Genomic DNA, 22,710 nt, shown 5'->3' on the forward strand with positions numbered 1-22,710 from the left:
TTTCACACATGCCCCCCTTCACTGTCCTCCTCCCAACCTTTTTGCCTCTACAAGGAAAGCTTTCCTTTCAACCCAGGTATAAACAATGAAGCGTTGTAAGCTAAATGATTTTTTTCACCTTTATATTACCCTAGCACCTTGGACAGCACTTTATACCTAGCGGGTGCCCAAATATTCGTAGAGCAAACGCTGTTTAAAGTATATTAAATCTGCCTAGGGGCCTCAAGGCTACAGTAATACTTCATTCCTTTAACCCAACAATGTCCTATGAAATTAAATTCTGACAGTAATTTAAGAAATAACCTTGAAATGTGAAGTACTTTTGCAGGCCTTTAACAAAGCAACCTAAAGAGATGGGTTTCTAACATTAATGTTTCCCAGGATGTTTCAATTTAATGTTTTTAAAATACTGTTATTCAAACATATGACTACAGCAGATGCCATTCTTACATTTCTTCTCTCAAGTCCTGCCCAAAAAAGGCTATTCACTTTAGGAAGTTCTAAATTAAAAGCACACATGCAACACATGTTGCAGGGGTGGCAAACTTTAATTACAAAACATATCGCTAGCACACATCAAAGCATAATGGCAAATGTTTCCCTGCGCTCTGACTCACCAGAAATAGTTTAAAGAGCCCTCAAAATATCCAGCTATCCTCTCCCTCCTCAAAGCTCTGCATTGCTCTGTAACACACATACCCTGTAAGGGTCAACTGCAAATAAGTCAGTCACACCACCCCTCTGTCCATACATCGGGAAGTATTTTTTAAAGGGGGTAAAAATGGACAGAACTGAATGCAGTAGTCAAGATACTTGAGCTTAAATGAGACTCACCAAAACCCTGTGAGGAAGGCAGAGAAGGCATAAAATTAGTCCTGCTTCACTGACAAGTGAACAATCTAATAATTGATCTGCCAAGGTCACAGAGCTAAGAAGTGGTGAAGTTCTGTCTTCCAACGAGAGTCTTCTGATTCCAAGTCCAATCCTCTTTCCACACGGCATCAATCAACAATGACCAAGAAAGAACTAAGTTGTCAGTGTCTCCTGTTCAAGAGAGCCGTGCTTATTCTCTGACCTCCACAACAATGGGCCAGCTGCCTAAACTAGACTGCCTGCTCAATCTTTCCCTGGAAGGAGAGGGTAGCAAGGAATCCAGGACAGTCAATCATGTGAACATCTAAGATGAAGGTAGGTCAAGGCAACAGTCAGAAATCCAGCCAGGTGGTCAGAAAGGCTGACATCAGGTCCTGGTCAAAGCTTCTCTACTCTGTGCAAAGGCAAGACTCCATCTCCAGGAAGCTTGACCAGAACCAAGCCAGGCCCAGATCCCAGGAAACCACAATACCAGGCAGGTTATCAAAAGAGAGACTCGTTCTTTCATTTGTTGAACTAATTTATGAAAATGCTTAACATGTGCCAGACAACATGCCTGGAAGTATTAATAACAACTCACTGTCTCTGTGTTCAAACGGTTTAAACCAGTGAGAAAGACAGACCATAGACCAACATCAAAAAAATCTACAGGGCTTCCCTGGTGGCGCAGTGGTTGAGAGCCCGCCTGCCAATGCAGGGGACACGGGTTCGTGCCCCAGTCTGGGAAGATCCCACATGCCGTGGAGCGGCTGGGCCCGTGAGCCATGGCCGCTGAGCCTGCGCGTCTGGAGCCTGTGCTCAGCAACGGGAGTGGCCACAACAGTGAGAGGCCCGAGTACCGCAAAAAAAAAAAAAAAATCTACAAACAAATAGATGCTGGAAAGGGTATGGAGAAAAGGGAACCCTCCTACTCTGTAAATTGGGAATGTAAATTGGTATAACCATTATGGAGACCAGTATGGAGGTTCCTTAAAAAACTAAATATAGAGCTAGCATATGATCTAGCAATCCCACTCTTGGGCATATATCTGGAGAAGACCATAATTCGAAAAGATACATGCACCCCAATGTTCACTGCAGCACTATTCACAATAGACAAGACATGGAAGCAACCTAAATGTCCATCGACAGAGGAAAGGATAAAGAAGACGTTGTACATATATACAATGGAATTTTACTCAGCCATAAAAAAGAACTAAATAATGCCATTTGCAGCAACATGGTTGGACCTAGAGATTATCATACAAGGTGAAGTAAGTCAGACAGAGAAAGACAAATATTATATGATATTATATGTGGAATCTAATAAAAAATGATACAAAGGAACTTATTTACAAAACAAAAATTGACTCACAGATCTGGAAGTCAAACTTATGGCTACCAAAGGGGAAATATGGCAGGAAGCGATAAATTAGGAGATTGGGATTAACATATACACACTACTATATATAAAACAGATAACTAATAAGGACCTACTGTATAGCACAGGGAACTCTACTCAATATTCTGTAATAACCTATATGGGAAAAGAATCTGAAAAAGAATGGATATATGTATATATATAACTGATTCACTTTGCTGTATATCTGAAATTAACACAACATTGTAAGTCACCTATACTCCAATAAAAATTTTAAAAAAAAGACAGACCATAAATCATGTACTGCTTTGATAAAAATATGCACAGGGCACTATGGTAAAACCCAAAAGTTCTGACCCTACCAAGCCCAGGGGCAAGGATGAGGGGAGAGGCAAGGAATGGAGACAGGATGGACAGAGAAAGTCTTCACTGAGGAGGAACCCATTTACTAATGTAAGATCAGAGCACGATGGCTTCCAGAGTGGCCCACTGAAGCCACTCCACAACATGAGTCTGTTTCTAGAACTTGGAATAGAGATTATGTGTTGGCAAAGTGCAGAGACAGAGTCATGAAACAAAGGTAAGGGTGGGATCTGAATGAAAAGAGGAAAAAAAAAACTGTAGAGTGCCCACAAAATATGAACAAACCTCAAGAATATCATAACATAGAGTACTATTCAGCAACAGAAAGGAAGCACTCACACACACCACAACATGGATGAACCTTGAAAACATCATGCCAAGTAGAGGAATTCAGTCACAAAAGCACACGTAAGACTCCATTTATATAAAATGTCCAGAAGAGGCAAATCTATAGACAGAAAGTGGACTGGACATTGCCTAGGGCTGAGCGAGTTGGGAATAATTCGGGAGAGACTATTCACAGGCATAGTATATTTCATATAAAAATTCTATATAGTATATTCTATATAAAAAGAATATATATATATATTCTTTTTGGGTAATGAAAATGTTCTTAAATTGATTGTGGTGATGGTTCTACAACTCTGCAAGTATACTAAAAACCATTGAATCATACACTTTAAATGGGTGAACTACATGCTATGTGAATTATACCTCAATAAGGCTTTGCAAATATACCACTGTAGATTCTCATAAAAGTTAATACTTAATAATTGCACATGGTTTTATTATTGGCCTTAGGAGCCATCTGAAGGCTAAGTCAGCACAGCAAGTGTGTGGGTTTGGAGCTACATGGAACAAGACTCAAGCCACAGCTACACCACTTGAGAGCTGTGCATACTTGGGTAAGCTACCTACTTAGGCTGCCTGAGCCCCGATGCACTCCGCACTACAATAAGTACATCACCCACCTTGCAGGGTGAGAAGTTATATACATAATCTGCATAAGTGCTCAATATTACTACCATTTCTGAATATTATCCTATGAGAAATAAATGTTATCCAGAAAAGTTTACATAAATATCCTTTTCTTAGATACTATCCAGAGGAATAAAACACAGCGTTCTGATTCAATTTTTTAAATTGTGCATGTCCAGATCTACATCTCATTCATCTTTTTATGCCCACCTAAACCACGTGCCTAAGATGTTACTTTGGATATTGGGGGTGCTAAACACTTTTTGAGCCCTCAGTGAGTTCTAGGCACTGTTTCATATTTGACATAAAGTGAAGCTGAATTCAAATCCTAGTTATCGAAGTGCTGTGCTTGGTCCTCCTTATCATGCTTCTGTGTTTTTGGTGCTACTGTTTATTTGGGTCTTGTTGTTATTCTCATTGTTATTTTTTACCGTTAACCAAGAGTTACATTCAAAAATATACTTCTCAGAAAAATTCATTTGAATATATAAGAATTTGTAACAGTGATATAAAATGTTAAGTACTTATAAGAAAGCTGATTATTTTCAGCATGCAGAATATAGGATAAGGCATGCTTAGTTCTCTCGTTTTTAAACAAAACTTTTAAAAACTATATGTGTGATATTTTAGTCTGGTTTACTTTAATTAGCAACTACATATTTTTGAAAAGCTGACATGTCTTTAGCTATCCTTTGTACCTCTTTTTGAAGTGTGCGATTCACCCTCAAAGAAAGAGAGATGATTTGAATGATTCCAAGTTGACTAACAACTTGTGATTAAACAAAATTTTTAAATGAACATATTGACTAGTCCCTTTTACTATTTGAAAGCAACAATCTAATGTATTTCACAACCAGTTCTACCTCTTACTTTAGCACTATAAAGAGAGTCCCATTTCCAAAACATGCAGTTTGTAGCAATTTCAAAGGTGTTAGTGCAGCACACCATCAACATTACATGGTTAGTTAAGATTCACAACAAAGGAAATATCAAGGATAATCTTACCATATCATCTGTCAGTGTCCTAATATTTAAATGCTGCAAATGAAAGAAACCAATCATATCAGTAATTTATAACAGCTTTTTTAATATTAGTTAATAGAGTACATTTAAAATTCTACAACGCTAAGTTGAATGTAATTCAATTTCTGACAGTCTGATAAAAATGCATTATATATTGTTTTAATCACTTTCTCAAAAAGATGGACAAAAGTTACCTTGAATGTGATAGTCTCCTAAAATTTCTTGTCTTTGTAAACCTCACAAACTAGAAACCTCACTGTAGAACAATAAATATATTCTCCCAAATAACAGTATTAGCTACCATACAGACTTAGAATGCAATGGATATAGGGGTTTAAATAAGATTTTCAGAAAAGTGTTCAAATTATAAAAGTGAAACTTTAAATCTACCATTAGCATGCAGCATAATAGATAATGAAGTACTTTGCTGGCTAATTAACTTAAACAATTCTAATAAAAGAGAAGAGAGTACTAGAATGACTATTTGCATCTTTAACATTGGTTTGATTTATCACCAGTTATTGACAGTAGACACTTTTCAATTTCATTGCTACTTCTTTGAGAACCCTTTTGCCAATTTCCTTGCTAGACATACACAAGGCCACTTTAGAAAGTGAATAAATTAGTTTCCTGCAAAGTGGAGTTGAAAGCAAAATTAAGCATTTAGGGGGGAAAAACAATCCAAGTTTTTATAAATTCTGGAGCTGGGGAAGATTTTGTATTTAAGTAGCTGGAATCAATTTCCAATTCTCCTTCTTCTTATTCATTGTAGCATTAGACCTTTAAAAGGGCAGAGAAAGTGTCAAGCACATTTCCTAAACAGGAAATTAGGTCAGGTCTATGAAAAGTATAAAAGGATATGTGTTAGCAATCATCATCTAATGGAATAAGTGGCAAATAGGTATCAATAAATTCAATATTTATTGACAGAATGAAATTTATCATTCATGCTTGTAACTAGAATGCACTTTTTTTTTAACATCTTTATTGGAGTATAATTGCTTTACACTGGTGTGATAGTTTCTGCTTTAAAACAAAGTGAATCAGTTATACATATACATATATCCCCATATCTACACCCCCTTGCGTCTCCCTCCCACCCTCCCTATCCCACCCCTCTAGGTGGTCACAAAGCACCGAGCTGATCTCCCTGTGCTATGCGGCTGCTTCCCACTAGCTATCTATTTTACATGTGGTAGTGTATATATGTCCATGCCACTCTCTCACTTTGTCCCAGCTTACCCTTCCCCCTCCCCGTATACTCAAGTCCATTCTCTAGTAGGTCTGCGTCTTTATTCCAGTCTTGACCCTGGGTTCTTCATGACCTTTTTTTTCCTTTTTCTTAGATTCCATATATATGTGTTAGCATATGGTATTTGTTTTTCTCTTTCTGACTTACTTCACTCTGTAGGACGGACTCTAGGTCCATCCACCTCACTACAAATAACTCATTTTCGTTTCTTTTTATGGCTAAGTAATATTCCATTGTATATATGTGCCACATCTTCTTTATCCCTTCATCTGTCGATGGACACTTAGGTTGCTTCTACGTCCTGGCTATTGTAAATAGAGCTGCAATGAACATTGTGGTACATGACTCTTTTTGAATTATGGTTTTCTCAGGGTATATGCCCAGTAGTGGGATTGCTGGGTCATATGGTAGTTCTATTGAGGAACCTCCATACTGTTCTCCATAGTGGCTGTATCAATTCACATTCCCACCAGCAGTGCAGGAGGGCTCCCCTTTCTCCACACCCTCTCCAGCATTTGTTCGTAGATTTTTTGATGATGGCACTTTTATGCTCATGAATCTACCTCGATGATGATCCAGGTTAAAAATTTGTACAGTGTAAATCACTATCCCAGATTCTCCACCCTTTCAGAGAAGATGTTCCTTCTTCTACGGCAGGAAAAACAGTAACTGGAGGGACACAGCATGAGCTTTGCTTATACTAAAGAGAATGCAGCTGGATAAGTGATCATGCCAGTTCTAGACTGAATTACGTGATCAGTAGACCACATATGCTGACCTAGGAGCAAAGGAATAATAATACTGGATTAACAAAGTTTAATGTTGAATCCTGGGTTGTAAAATTTACTTTTAATCACTATTAACTTCAGCAGTTGAAATTAACAAGTATGCACAGAGGCCCGTGAGAGTGGGTGTGATCCTGAGGCACTTAGGGTCACAATCTCATCCCAGAGACCATGACTAGAATTGAACCCAAACCCACATGGCTACTGTCTGTGTGCTTTCCCACTAGTAGAGATTTCCAGTCCACTGCATTTGGTTAACCACATTGCTCTCTCCCTCTCCAACCAGAGGTATCACCCCAGTCACAACTCACATCACACCTGAAAGGGATAATTTCAAGTTCCTCTGACAAGGAAAAAGGAATAGAGCCAACTTCTGACACAACAGCATTCTAAGTGGCCTAATGCTTGAAAAGTAAGGCTAATGAAAAAGTATCATGCAGAAATCCTACTTGGAATAGTATGCCACAATAAAGCGAAAACATGTACTAACACAAGTGAAATATTCCAAAATGCCAGTTTGAGTTGCCTTGAGGAAAATGCCATAAAGTGATGTTAAAGAAGAGAAAAGAAACAATGAAAGCAGACAAACAATTTTAAGAGAAATGACACTAGGGCCTATGTAAGATTTATGAACTAAAAACTGCATAGAAGATACAGAAAGTATTATACAGAAAACATAGGGAATGTAGGTTACATGATGTAAAATTCAGAAGATGTAAATAACCAAGAGGAACATTTTTATTTACCTTCAATGGCCTAAAATAGGACAGGCTTTTAAATTAGAGTTGGACTCATAACTTACAGAAAAAGAGTAGTCACTCGAGTAGAAACAAGACACATAAGGATTCATTTTTTTGGTCATAGTATTTTTTTAATTTTTTTTTAATATCCTTAAACTATTTCATTGAGGATCTAGCAACTCAATTAATTTGTTAAATGCTTGGCCTGTTTTTTAAACACTATATGGGCATGCATGTAAGTCCAATTACAAGCTATATTATTATAACAATCTTTCACAAAAAAGAACACGCAATGAATTACAACAGAATTATAATGCTTACATAGAAAAATAAGAAAACTCAAAGGGATGTAAGCATGGGAAGTTTAACAGTCTGAGAGACAAGCAAGAAGTTAAGGTCAGGTTCACTATTCCTTCTCTTCTGGGAAACAGTTACCTATCAATTCTTACCACCAGCAAGATAAGCCAGTAGGGCATGATGACAGCAAATTCAAGGGCCCATGACAGAACTAGAGATGTTGACTAACAGAGTAAACAGCTGGAAAACTCATCTAAAAATGTTGGTTTCTATATCCAAACAGTAGAGACAGAATAAGTTTCAATTCAAGATTCAGCTTTCAGAAAACAGAGATTACATAGGTATTTGTTTACCCACATGCAATCTGAAAGAAACCACTAAACACAAGCTAGCATTAAAAAATTTGAGTAGATCTAAGTGTGAGTAATTTCCCCTACAAACTTAAATGTCTAATCACAGTCCACTTCAAATATGATTGGGAAAAATAAGAAAGAAACACTAAATATTTAGTGAAAAAATGTAAAGGTTAGATCAAGTGGCATCCTTTTGTAGGATCTTTGAATGTTAATATTAATTCAAGTTTATTGTAAAGTTTACATTATCTCAAAGTCCTACCTGTTTAGATTACAGACTTCTAAAAAGTGGAGGGAGAGGGAGAAGAGAACGACTGACATAAAATCCTCAGATAACTCTGTGGGGTTTTGGTCTTGGTTTTGGAGATACAAAACTACAAGGGTGACATCCTTAATGTATAAAAGAAAAAAAACTTTATTATAAAAAAGTATTGCTTTTATACTAGTACTTGAAATACTGTTCAAATGTCTGGTTAACTAAGACACTTAAAAAAATGAAGTATTTCTGTTTTATAGCTACCAGCATGCTCTTTACTATATGGTCTGGTTGGGGAAAACAGAAACTGCCCATATCAATCCAGTTCATGGGTAGAATTTGCTAACATTCATACCAAGTAGGAAACAGAATCATAAAACCACTATTAAATGGAATCAAATAGGAACACTCTTAAAAATAACAACCTGATAGCAACATTAGGGTTATATTTGCCAGGGGGGAGAAAAGTTAAAAGTATACAATTTTAGATATATTAAAACACTTACACCTAGATGTGACTTTGTGACCTTTAGTTACATTATCTGGCCTATGACTCTATAGTGTTAATGCTTTATGACAATGAGATAGAATAAAAGTGGTGATAATATCAAAATATAAACAACTCTGAACACAGGACCACTGGTAATTAATTGGCTAAGGTGTGGTACTAAAGCACACTGGGGCTCTTTTCCCAAGCCAAACCTCACCCTTCTTCCTGTGGTCCTATGTTTCTCAAACTGCTAATTCTATTTCTCCCTAAAAAGAAAGCAGCTCTACATGTAGACAGGTTTTCTGCTAATGACAGTTCCTAGGATGAATGGTCAAGAGGATCACTCTGGAATTGAAAGAGAGAACAAGTCTTTATAGATTTTTCTTCAAAAGAACATAGAATCAAAAAGGGGGGGGGGGGCAGTTTTGACAGAAACACAGAACATCGTCCTCTATATTCCCATTTAAGCAAGGCATCAAAACCTTTATTGAAGACAGTACATAATGTCAAAAAATAGATCCAGAGCTTACAGAGCACTGTGCAAAATGCTGTCAATATCGAGGTATGGAGAACACCACCACCAACTTAGTTGACAAATAAGTAACAAAGACCAAATAAATTATATAATACAAAGCAACATACAAACCCCTGAGGTTCACATGCAATGAAAAAAAGATTCCAAGCTGTAACCTAAGCGTTTTAGCAAATTTTACATTTTCTTTCATTGGTTGGCACATGTGGATTAGCAGACAGCAAAGGCTCTGTCCACTGATGTCCTTAGACATGTGAAGGCCCACCAGGCATCAAGCTAGCAGGCTCGGATCACTGTCAGCAGAGGCAATACACAGTAATATTTTAGAATAATCTTTAGCTGTTGCAATTTAATTCTATTAAGTTTACACCACTTAACTGGGTCATTATGAGAAATTAGCAACAAGTGGAAAAATTAAAAAGATTAAAGCCTCCAAACACAAGTGACTTGGACCCAATTCTCATAAACTAGACCCTCCAAACCAAGTGGTTTTCAGCTTATTAGTGTGCACAAGAAAAACACCAAGACTTTCTTTGTAAAAGTAGATGGCAGGACCTCAGCTTCCCAAGATCCTGGTGCAGTAGGTCTAAGGTGGGGCTTAGGAACCTGTACACTTAAGGGGCTCGAGGGCACTGCTGCTGCAGCGAGTCTGGGACCACACTCCACCACTATCAGCATTAAACATCCCCTGGGCTGCACACAGACCAACGTCTGTCACGTGCCTCATTTAAAATCTATGTCGCAGAAACAAATGAAAACAAGGGTGCAGACAGGAAGCACAGAGGATTTTAAAGAAGTGAGAGACAGGGAGCTGGTACGGTTGGGACAGGCTTTAGTGCCCTGAAGTGACTGGCACCAATTAGCACTGATTTAAGAAAATTCAACGATCTCTGAGTGCAGGATGAATCACCAATTGCATCACTTATTCAAATACTTAGTCTCTCTCTAAGGTACAATAATTCAATCTCATAAGCATATATTTAGTACTTAAGTATCAAAAATTGTTCATTATATCAAACCACGACATGACACTATTTGCTTGAAAAAACGGGTGACAGGTTCTGATCAACAGAACACAGTTACACCTTAAGGAGAAAGGGCCAGGCTCAGTCCTCTCTTAATCGTAATCTGTTTAATCAGAATTATAATCTGCTCAAAGTTTTGTTTTAAAGTCCAGCTTATTCCCTTCCACTAATACACTTATAAATATGTGTTTTAATCTAGTAACATTTCTTATCCACACACCTGTCTTTATTTTAATATCAATGCCAATTATAAAGATTGTAGCAATGTGAAATAATACTACTAGCAACTGTGACACTAAACACACCTGTGGATGGGTCGAAGAGGTATCTCCCCAGCACCCACACAACACACCTAGATCTGAAAATATTGTTCTTCAAGGGCTCCAGATTTAACAGCTCAGGAGGGTCCAAAAATAATACTGAAGCTTTCCCAGCTCTGAGGACAAGAGTAGAGCTGGCTCTTTGATACTATAAAGTAAAGCTTTTAAGCTGCCTCGCTCTTCATGTGGTCATTTTTTTAGTTTGAGGTGGAGAAAAGTGAGAGAGATGTTACGAACAGGTAAGAATCAGAAAAAGCTCACCAGCATCTTTTAATCTGTTCATTTACTCAAAATTGTAATCCTGCCCATCTTAGGATGATAAACACCTGTCCACTACCCATTTTCCAAGGCTTATGCACCTTAGCATCCAAGAATCCAGACCTGCCTTCTCCATGACTCCTTCTTTGTGAAAGACCAGGTTTCAGAAGGAGGCATCATTCAACCATTTACAGACATGAAAAGATTCATTTCTAAGAGGGCACAAGGTTTTCAAAAGGATCAAAAGTCTACCACATAACTGCTCGAAAACAACCACCTCTCCAGAAAAACCAATTCTCAAATTGCTACTTGTAACTCTCACCTGAATTACACATCACAGGGGCTGAACACCTAACAAGTCATTTTTTATTCTAGCAGAACTCTAGTGTTCCTTTTCTTTCAAAGAGAAAACATAATGACTAATCCTAGTAACACAGCCTTCATACCTATTTTAAGATATTCTCTTCAGCTGTTCCAGTTTCTTTCACTAAATTACCAGATCAAAAACGCTTCTCCAACGGGTCCAGGAAAAGACAATTCAAATCCCTGAACCCCTTTACAAGTTAGGTCTGGTTCGAGGTCATCAGAACCCAAGACCTTTTTCATTATCTGGAGAAGGCTGAAAAGTAAGATATTAGCTGTAGACGGATTTTAAATGGTCCCAGAGCTTCCAAAATCACCCTGAAGTTTATCTAATTACTATGTTATTTCTGAGAGTGCCTCAGCCTCTTAGATGTCATGTCTAAGACACGAATTTAGACTGGATATTCCTGAGACTTATATAGTACCACGCATCACACTGCTCTATATTTGAGAAGGGTTTTATTTGTTTACATTTTAGCATCACCATAAGGAAATAAATCTGGTGAAACCTTCTGAGAGAACAATTTGGTGAAACAAATCCTATGTTCAACCTAGTAGTTCTACTAGTAATTACTCTTTAACCTAGTAATTCTATTTGTAGAATCTATACTTAGGAAATAAGAAATACAATCAAGTATTCTTATACATAGATATATACCACTACAGCATTATTTTAAATAGCTACAATTGTAATCAACCTAAAACTTCCCAGAATACGTGCAAGATTAAATTACAGTCTTACCATAGCAAAAATGCTTACAATATAATGTTACATGAAACAAAGCTGTATTTAAAATTGCATTTGCAATATAATTCTAACTTCATTAATATACACATTTATGGAAAAAAAACAGACAGGAACCACTGTTAATTTTACATATCTGGATTGTGGGATTTGAAACAATTTTTTTTTACATTTTTCTGTATTTTCTTAGCTGTCTGGAATGAGCATATTTATTTTTATAATGAGAAAAGTTTCTTTTAATTATATGGATATTACTTTTTACACTAAACAGAAAATATAGATTTGTTCCTTTTCAAATAAAAATGTATGTATGAGACAGTAAAAGAAATAAAAATCTGAAAAATCTAATAAATACTGTGAACAGAGACTTTTTAATAGGCTGTATTTTTAATGCATATTTTCAAATACGTCAGAATACATTAAGCACATTATTCATTTGTTTTCTAATCCACATATATAAATTAACCAATCTCAAAAGTCTCCTTGGTTTTGTGAATTATTGATGTTGTCACCTGCTAGAGACTTAATTCCAAGAAAACTATATGAATCACTACATCACAAGCACAAATCCTTTTGACACAAATTCAATTTCTGTGGCAACAATAATATATTGACTTAGCTTTATTTTTCTACTTTGACACTTATTAATGTCAGAAATAAAAGAAATCTATCATTTTTCCTTATTATAAATGTAAACTATCTCATGCCATCTTAAGAAAGCTAAGGTAGGGCTTCCCTGGTGGCGCAGTGGTTGAGAATCTGCCTGCCAATGCAGGGGACGTGGGTTCGAGCCCTGGTCTGGGAGGATCCCAGATGCATGCCGCGGAGCAACTGGGCCCGTGAGCCACAGCTGCTGAGCCTGCGTGTCTGGAGCCCATGCTCCCAACAGCAGAGGCCGCGATAGTGAGAGGCCCACGCACCACGATGGAGTGGCCCCCGCTTGCTGCAACTGGAGAAAGCCCTTGCACAGAAACGAAGACCCAACACAGCCAAAAATAAATAAATAAATTGAAAAAAGAAAGCTAAGGTAAATACCACTCACTTGATAACTCAATGCAAATGAAGACATGATAACAAAGTATAAGAAATAAGACATGATTGTTCAAGTAAGACCTAGTCTCATAATCCTTTTTTTCTTTTTGCTTTTATTTATTTATTTGTTTGTTTGTTTATTTGGCTGTGTTGGGTCTTAGTTGTGGTACGCAGGCTCTTTCGTTGCGGCATGCGGAATTCTCTCTAGTTGGGGTGCGGGGGCTCAGTAGTTGCAACACACAGGCTTAGTTGCCCTGCGGCATGTGGAATCTTAGTTCCCCGACCAGGGATCGAACCCACGTCCCCTGCATTGGAAGGCAGATTCTTAACCACTGGACCACCAGAGAAGTCCCTCATAACCCTATTTTTCTACTATGCAATACAATTAGGCTGCCAACATGTGCAAGACACTATATTAAATACAAAGAAGACCCACGCAGTGGTTAAGAATCCACCTTCCAATGCAGGGGACGCAGGTTCGATCTCTGGTCAGGGAATTAAGATCCACATGCTGCAGGGCAACTAAGACCACGTGCTGCAACTACTGAGCCTGCGTGCCACAACTAGAGAGTCCACATGCTGCAACTACAGAGCCCAATCGCTCTGAGCCTACACGCCACAACTACTGAGCCTATGCACTCTGGAGCCCACGTGCCACAGCTAGAGAGCTCACACGCTGCAACTACTGAGCCCGTGTGCTCTGGAGCCCGAGCACCACAACTAGAGAGAAGCCTGCGCACCACACCTAGAGAGAAGCCACACGCCACAACTAGAGAGAAGCCCACACACCGCAACAAAGAGCCTGACTACTGAGGCCGTGCACTCTGGAGCCTGAGCGCCATAACTAGAGAGAAGCCCACGCACCACAACTAGAGAAAAGCCACGCACCACAACTAGAGACAAGCCCACATGCTGCAACAAAGAGCCTGTGCACCACAGCTAGAGAGAAGGCATGTGCCACAACTAGAAAGCTCATGTGCCGTAACTACTGAGCCCGTGCACTCCGGAGTTTGAGCGCCACAACTAGAGAGATGCCCGCACGCCACAACAAAGAGTCCACACACTGCAACAAAAGATCCCACGTGCCAGAACTAAGACCTGCTGCAGCCAATAAATAAATAAATAAATAAATTTTAAAAGAAAAAAAGAAGAAGAGTGCTAGGAGGTAGAGTCAGAGACAAAAGGGATGGGGGGGTGTCTAGGGCCAAAAAAAAAATATATATATATATATAAAGAGGACCCAGTCCCTGCTCTTATGAGCTTACAACCAAAGGAGCAGCAAGACAAGTAGCTGAATAACCAAAATGCAAGACAGTGGGTTAAGCACCATAACAGAGGTATTTAATGCTGACAGGAAGAAAAGGCAGCATTTTTAATCATATGTGCATAAATACTTGCTAAGGAACATGCAAACATTATAGCAATGATCTAAAACTAAAGTCAAATTAAGCCATGATTCAGGTAAAACTGGTAGTACAGAATTTGTCCTTTTTACACAATGACAGATTCCTAAAACATTCATTCATTCAACAAATATTAAACATTTCTATGTATTGACAAGGGAACCATCAGTAAATAAAACAAAGATTCCTGTCCTAAAGAAGCTTACCTTCTATTGGGGAACAGACAACAAACACATTAATAAGTTATAGAGGATGTTAGAAGGTGATGAGAGCTCTGCTAAAAATGAAAATTAGCACAAAGTAAGGCAGGCCCAGAAAGCAGCGTTGCAACTTAAAACGTGGGAATTGAGGTAGGCATAAGTCTGAATGGGAAGGTGGCATCTGAGCAGACTGGAGTGGACTAAGGAATCAGGGAAAGTGTTTCAGATAAAAGAGCAGGGAGAACAAAGGCCATTAGGAAAGAGCACCTCTAGGGTTCAAGGAAGGAGGGAGCCAGTGTGGCAACAGCAACATGAAACAAATCAAAGAGGAAGGAGGGGCAGATCCATCCCAGGCCATCTTAAGGACATGGGCTTTTATTCTTCTAACAGAACAGTCACAAATGTTTATGTATAAAAACATGTTATAAGTAATCAACTTAACTAGTAAATAACAGTTGAATCCACTTTGCCAGCAGCTCTGCTTTGCTGGGTGTCAGTTGTATTGGACCACCCTCCTTTCAGCTGCTGGGGCCTCTCACATGCTGTGATTTTTCTTTGGGGCTGAGAACTCCAAGCAGTGGCAGTTTCCCAGCACCATCCCTACAGCCAGCATGTTGCCTGGGCCTCAGGAGACTGACAGCTAAAGGGGAGAATACAATGTGAGGGAAGAAAACAGACTGAGTAGGTATTGCACATATAAATTTACAGTAAGGGTGGGTGAACCTTCAGTATCATCAAGAAATGAAGATCCCAATTCTGTCCCCCATAGCCCTTTTGTTTACAGTTCCTTGGCCCTGGTCCAGGAAGATCCCACACGATCTTCCCGCGGAGCAACTGAGCCCGTGCACCACAACTACTGAGCCCGCACTCTGGAGCCCGTGCTCCACAACAAGAGAAGCCACCGCAATGAGAAGCCCGGGCACTGCAACGAAGAGTAGCCCCCGCTCGCCACAACTAGATAAAGCCCACATGCAGCAACGAAGATCCAACGCAGCCAAAAATAAAATAAATAAATAAAAGTTACCCAAAAAAAGGAGTTGACCCACTGAGTCCCTCTTATTCCTTTCAGGTGGTAATGGGGAAGCTGGTCATGTAGGTAAGAGACCCCCAGCATGAACAGACTTGGGGCATCCTGGTACCAAAATGCTTTGCATGTATGCTGGTGGTGGTTCAAGACCTGCGGACAGCACGTGTCCTGTGTGTCAGCCTATGCCTGAGATCGCCAGACCCCTTTCACTGCATATCCTTCTGCTATTGCTGTGCTATATCCCTATCCTGTAATAAAAATGTTCTGTGTATATAAAAAATTCCTTTGGGTCATTGATCACTCACTGTCTTGCAGTTTGTGGGTTTGTCTTTTTTTTCTTCTTTCCTTTTTTTAAAAAGTGGCAGGGACCTTGTTTCCCTTATCTTTGAACTCCTAGACATACCACAGCGCAGGGAACATTTAGGCCAGTGGTTTTTCAATCTGAATATGAGAATCACCTGAAGAGCTTTTGTTTTCTTTTCCTAATACAAATACCTGAGTAATATCCCAAACCAACTGAATCAGAATACCCAAAGATAGGGCCTGCCATAAGTACTTAAGCTACCCCCATGGTGACTCTAATATACAGCCAGGGTTAGAAACAACTAAATTGGGCAAGCTCAGTCTTCCAGTGCCTAGCATCACCAAAGTCCCACATGTGCAGATATGGCAGACACCTGTTGGGTTTATCTGTCTCGTGCACACAATCCCTTCTCTATGTCATAGGGGTGGGACCAGCAATCATCATTCTTTGTGAGCCAGCCCTGCCACAGCTGAGGTGAGCAGAGCTCAACACTTAAATCCAAGCAAAGCCAATTAAATCCTCACTCTCCCAGAAATGTGGACTTAGAATTCAGAGATGAAAATCAGGACCAAGAACATATATGTATACCTGGAACTGTGAGACTCTGGGCTTGGCTGTGTGAAAATCAAGGTAGCAGAAGCGATACAATGCAGAGATACAACAGTGGAGCAATGCCTGGTAAGAAGCACCACAAAAATGTATGATCCCAGAAAAGGGAATGAGACAAGCTGCCCGTTTTCAGTTCTCCGCTCCAATCCAAGTGAAGCAGCTAAACTCACTGTGCTTGATCCCAGGAGATAGCCCTGTGCATCTTTACAATTGCCCTTTCTAAGGTTAAACTAGATATTGTTATGTTCCTTTAAGCCAAAAGAGGCCTTGACTGACACAGAACCCGAGACTGCAAAATAGATCCCTAGGTACCCATATCATATAGCCCACATCATCACCATTTCCACCGTCACCTATTGAGCATTACCATAGTTACTAATACACCCAACAATCCTAAACATCAGCCATTATCCCATCTTACCGATCAGTAAATTGAGTGTCACAAAAGTGATCTGCCAGAGCGGATGAGTGGCCGGGCTGGGAATGGAACCTTGGTCACTGTGACCCCAAACCCAGGCTCAATTTCCTTCCCTTCCCTTCCCTTCCCTCAATCCTCGCCACTCCGTGGGACAGCAGCTGTTTCAAACCTAGGGAGGAAGACTTACAGTAGAAATGAAGCAGTTTCTGAGTTGTTTATGAGGCAAAGGAATTGGAAATGAAATCTTAACAAGAAAGGTAAGCATAGGGCTTCCCTGGTGGTGCAGTGGTTAAGAAGCCACCTGCCAATGAAGGAGACACAGGTTCAAGCCCTGGTCCGGGAAGATGCCACATGCCATGGAGCAACTAAGCCCGTGAGCCACGACTACTGAGCCTGTGCTCTATAGCCCACGAGCCACAACTACTGAAGCCTATGCACCTAGAGCCCGTGCTCCGCAACAAGAGAAGCCACCACAATGAGAAGCCCACTCACCGCAACAAAGAGTAGCCCCCACTCACCACGCGCAGCAGTGAAGACCCAACACAGCCCAAAAAAATAAATAAAATAAAATAATAAAATAAATAAAAAGAAAGATAAGTATAATTCCAATTGAATGGTTATTAAGTGTTATAACACTGAGTACAAAGTCTTATCTTAAAAGTTGAGGTGATAAGAAGCTGGGGGGATTGTAATTTCTGAAAACTGACTAACACAAAAATATATGTTTTGCTAGGGAGTTTCCCCCTTTATTTTTTTTAAAGTTGCTTAAGTGTAAAATAGAAATGTAATCAATAGTTTTTATATTTTTATTTGTAGAATTTAAGCGTTAGTACATGCCACAAGCCTTATACACCATGTCCTTCCAAATCAGACTAAACATGAGCCACAAAAATATCCACATTTCAAAATCTCATTCAAAAAAACACACACACATACTTGTCAGAAATTAATTACAGGGCAAAAGCTAAATAAAGAAAATTTAATTTTTAAATTATTGATGTTTAAACTCTTTTTTAAATAATTAAATCACCACTAAGTTTTCCTGCATAATTTGATTACTACTTTTTATTACTACCCTCTAAATTGGTTTGTCACTTAAGTCAAAAAGGTGATTGCATATTTACAAATTTAATATCTGAAAAAGGAGGAAAAAGAGCACAATTCCAGCTCTTACATGCAGTCCCAGTGCTATACATAAAATGTGGTTATGTTTTACATCTCTTAGAAATACTAACCAAGCCAGATATCATTATTGAGCATCTAAGCTAACAAAACATCATGCCCGGCCTGGTATATAAAGAACTATAAAACACAGCACCTGCCCTGAAGGAGTTTACAATTCAATAGGTTCTAGAGGAAAACATAAATAACCTGGGTCACTTATTTTCCCTTTTCAGTGATTCAAAAATAATGTAACATAAGTAACCATCATGCCACTGCTACACACACAGAAATACATGGGTTCCTCACCTTAATACTTTTCATTGCACTTCTCACCCAAAGAAATTTGGGGAATTTGGAGAGAAAAATCCTTGAATGGGGTTACATACAGAGCAGTCCAATACTATATCAAACTTACACTATGTCACACGATGACATAGTGAAATTCCAACACATAAAATTCTATCTCACAACTTAGGTTTTGAACACACCAATTTCTGTAGTCAAGCTGCAGGCTCAAGAAACTACAGCCTAAACTGCCCTTGGCAATCTTCCAACAACACCAAGGAGACTTCAGTGATGACTCTCTAGTAATAACCCAAGTATATTTGTAAAGGACTTCTGAAAACACATAGTTTCATATTGATTCATATTCATAATTTCACATTTCATATTGATCATCGCACGATTCAAACACACTAATAAAATGAGTCAACAAGGTTTATGGGGAAGTCAGCAGCTGACAGCAAGAGGCACGGGAAGGCCCCCAGTGATCCTAATAACCTATTGCAAATGACCAAGGACTGCGGGTATAACTTACATATAACATTGTGTAAGTTAAAGACATACAACGTGTTGATCTGACACATTTATATTTTGCAATATGATTGCCACAGTAGCTTTAGCTAACCACCTCTATCACTTCACATAATTATCATTTCTTTTTTGTGTGGAGAACACTTAAGATCTAGTCTCTTAGCAACTCGGAAGTTTATGATACAGTATGGTTGACTATAATCACTATGCTATACATTAGATCTCCAGAACTTATCTTCTGATTGTAAGTTTATACCCTTTAACTCATCTCCCCAAAGTTCATCTCCCTTAACACATTCCCCCACCCTTCTTTTTCAGATTCCACATATAGGTAATATCATATAGTATTTGTCTTTCTCCCTCTGGCTTATCTCACTTAGCATAATGCCCTCAAGGTCCAATCATGTTGTCACAAATGGCAGAATGTCTTTCTTTCTCACAGGTGAATAAACATTCTATTGTGTGTGTGTGTGTGTATATATATATATATATACCATATCTTCTTTATCCATTCAACTGTTGATGGACACTTAGGTTGCTTCCATATCTTGGCTATTGTGAATAATACTGCAATAAACATGGGAGTCCAGATACCTTTTAGAGGTCCAGTTTTCGTTTCCTTTGGATATATACCCAGAACTAGGATTGATGAGTCATATGATAGTTCTGTTTTTAATTTCTGGAAAACCTCCATACTGTTTTCCATAGTGGCTGAACCAGTTTACATTCCCACCAACAGCGCACAAGGGTTGCCTTTTCTCCACATTCTCACCAACACTTGTTCTCTCTTCTTGATGACAGCCATTCTAACAGGTGTGATCCCATGCCTGTTTCTGTCATCGTTGATGTCGTTTTGCTCATAAATCCATCATTGAGGGTAGCTTCAGAGGCTAAGAAAGCGTATCATCTTTGCCTGAACAAGATGTACAAGTTATCCAGCAGGAATAAACTGTCACATCATTGGAAGGCAGTCTGACCTGTAGATGGCCTGTGCCTGAGGCCACAGGCAGTCCATTTAAACATGAATGTGGGCCAAAGTCTAGCATTAGCCACTAGCCACATATGGCTATTTCAAAAGTTAATTCAAATTAAAAAGTCAGCCCTTTGGTAGTATTAGCCACATATGACTAGTGAATATCAAATCGGACACAGCAGAACACAACATTTCCATCATCACAGAAAGTTGTACTTAACAGCACTGATCTAGGTGGTAGTAAAAGCTAATGAAATGAATGAGCTCATGCTGGAAGGAGGTATCAAGTAAAAAAAGTAAAAGATCAAAGAGACAGTACTTGGGAACACTAAGAGGGTAGGAAGAGGGATGAGCAAAGATTAGAAGAGAAGAATAAGTTACATCAAAGGTTTGAAGAAGTGAGGGATCAGTGCTAATACCTTGACGTCTAGTAAGACGAAGCTTGAAAATCGGCCACTGGGTTGGCAGTTGTTGACCTGCCAAAGCAATTTCAGTGGAATGACAGAAGCAAAGACAGGTTGAGGAGCCTATGGGAGGTGTCTGAATCCCTCCCTTATGAGCGCACCCTACCCTTGGCCGATGCCATCATGACAGCAGCAGCAAGCTAAGAGCTATTTAGTACTTACATGTTAACCCCCATTATAACACATTGAAACATCATGTCTAACCTATAATACGGGTACTACTGTTCCCACATCATAGATGAAGAAACAAACAACAACAAAAGTAATTTCCCAGGGTCACACAGCTACCAATTTCAGAGCCAGGACTTAAACCCAGGTTAACTTCAGGGCCCGAGTTCTTTAAAATTACACAATATGGACTCCCTGGTAATACCACACACTTGGTCTGTACCACTATTCTCCATGCCAGACTGAATGGGAGCCTCTTGAAGTCAAGAACCAAACTGTACCCACCTGTGCTATGCTTGGTATTAAAGGCCATTCAAATATTTACAGAATAAATGAAAACAGCTAATTCACAGAATTTGGCTATAAGGGAAGGAAACAGCATGGTATTGAGTGGGTCACAGGGTCATGGGAAAGTTGGAGAGGGAGGTTGTTTGGTTTTGCTTCTGCTTTTTCTTTCAGAATGGAAGATATCTGAGCATTCTTACGGGATGGAGCCTGTGAAGAGTGAAACACTTCATGGAATGGGACTGGATCAAGATCAGTGGCAAAGGGATTAACCTTGAATAGAAAAACAGACACTTCTTCTGTGGATATTGGAAGAGAAAGGATGAAGAGTTGCAGATATAGAAGATTACAGCAGCAGTAGCAGGAAATTGAGCCAGTTCAAGCAGTACGGCCTTTATTTTCTCTCTGAAGAATGTGTCAAGGTGAGTGTGAAGAGTCAGGAGAAACCATCTCTAAGATCATTTCAGCAAATGCTGTGGCATGTTCCTGTGCAGTATCAAGTGGGAGCTTCACACACACAGAGAATATCATTAAAGGATCCAAAAGAAAATAATAAAAGTCATCATTGCCTCTGTATGGGGAAAATCTGAACTGGTGGTCTAGGATGTAAGGGAGTCTTAGTGAATTTCACTCTGAACTCATACACTGTTGGGCTTTTTAAGAGTTTCACACATTACTTTTTCAATTTAAAAAACGATTTACAACAAAAAGGAATCAGGCCCATAGAGAAGGTAAAAAGAGTGAATACATACAGTCTCAGCATAAATGCTGAGAGAAGTAAAAAAGGACGTAACCAAAAAGCTAGTTCAAAGCCAGGGCTCTGGCCCAGCCTGGCTGCTTTCACATCCATCATTTCCTGTTCCCAGCTGCAGCACCTCAGGACCATCCCCAAACCTCTCTCCCTGCCTCAGTTCCATCAAGTGTAACACAAGGGTACCTACTTCAAACCATTGTATTAGGACTAAGTGATTAAAAGAGTATCCAGCCCACCAAGAGAGCTGAATAAGCATAGCTATCATGATGATGACTGTGATCAACATCTCTGAAGACCCTGCTAATCAGTGAGTCTGTAGATTCCTGATGTCTAAGGGCGTCAGTTCACAGAGCTGGAGGGGTTTCCACCAGGATGCAGCAGCACAGGTCAGCCACAGAGAAGCCTATCAGGTTGTTCCAGGCTTGGAGATAGGAGGCAAGTGGACAAGAAGGCCAGAGCTGCTTTATTTATTTATATTCTACCTTATGGCAGGTTTGAGGAGGGGAGGAACGTAAAGGCATCCTAGTTCAAAAGGAAGCCCTGGGTTACTTTCATAGGGTGTGGGTTTAGTGTAGAGCAAGTGTTGTCAGCAGGAGGCTGACAGAGAAAGAAAGAGAGGCAAGGTCAAGGGATGGAGGTCTAGATGAAACAGAAAGGAGGGGATATATGGCCAGGGACCAAGCCTCTTGGCATGTTCCCCACTGGAATTAAGGTCAGGTCCCTGGACACAATGCAGGTGTCCAGCCGGAATGGAGGAAGGAGGAGGGAAGGGGGAAGCAGAAGAAAGGTCAAAATGCTGTCAATAACTGAGATCATGTCACATGCCCTTCAAGATGACCAGCCTGAGAGAATTCAACACTACAGAGGTGGAATCTCCCCTATTTGGGGGTTCAGGAACCAAAAGAATAAAACTACAGTCTCCCACTTACAACGTTGCAACTTTACGATGATGTGAAAACTATACTCATTCAATAGAAACTGCACTTCAAATTTTAAATTTTGATCCTTTCCTAGGCTAGTGATAGATAGGTGGTAGGATACTCCCTCGTGATGCTGGGCAGACAGCAGCCGCAGCTCCCATCA

General features: G+C 39.5%; 1 protein-coding gene across 4 annotated transcripts in view; it reads right to left on the reverse strand.

The window, feature by feature from the left end:
* DIAPH3 (diaphanous related formin 3) overlaps window positions 1–22,710 on the reverse strand; it is a 547,054-nt gene that overhangs the window by 514,196 nt on the left and 10,148 nt on the right. Inside the window, exon 2 of one of the 4 annotated variants that reach the window (XM_030830360.2) lies at window positions 4,580–4,612. The exons of the other annotated variants lie outside the window; for them this stretch is intronic. Within the exon in view, the coding sequence (XP_030686220.2) occupies window positions 4,580–4,612 (33 nt within the window). The remainder of the gene's footprint in view (window positions 1–4,579; window positions 4,613–22,710) is intronic. 4 annotated transcript variants of the gene reach the window in all.

Source organism: Globicephala melas, chromosome 18 (genome assembly GCF_963455315.2).
Source record: "Globicephala melas chromosome 18, mGloMel1.2, whole genome shotgun sequence".
Lineage (NCBI taxonomy): Eukaryota > Metazoa > Chordata > Mammalia > Artiodactyla > Delphinidae > Globicephala > Globicephala melas.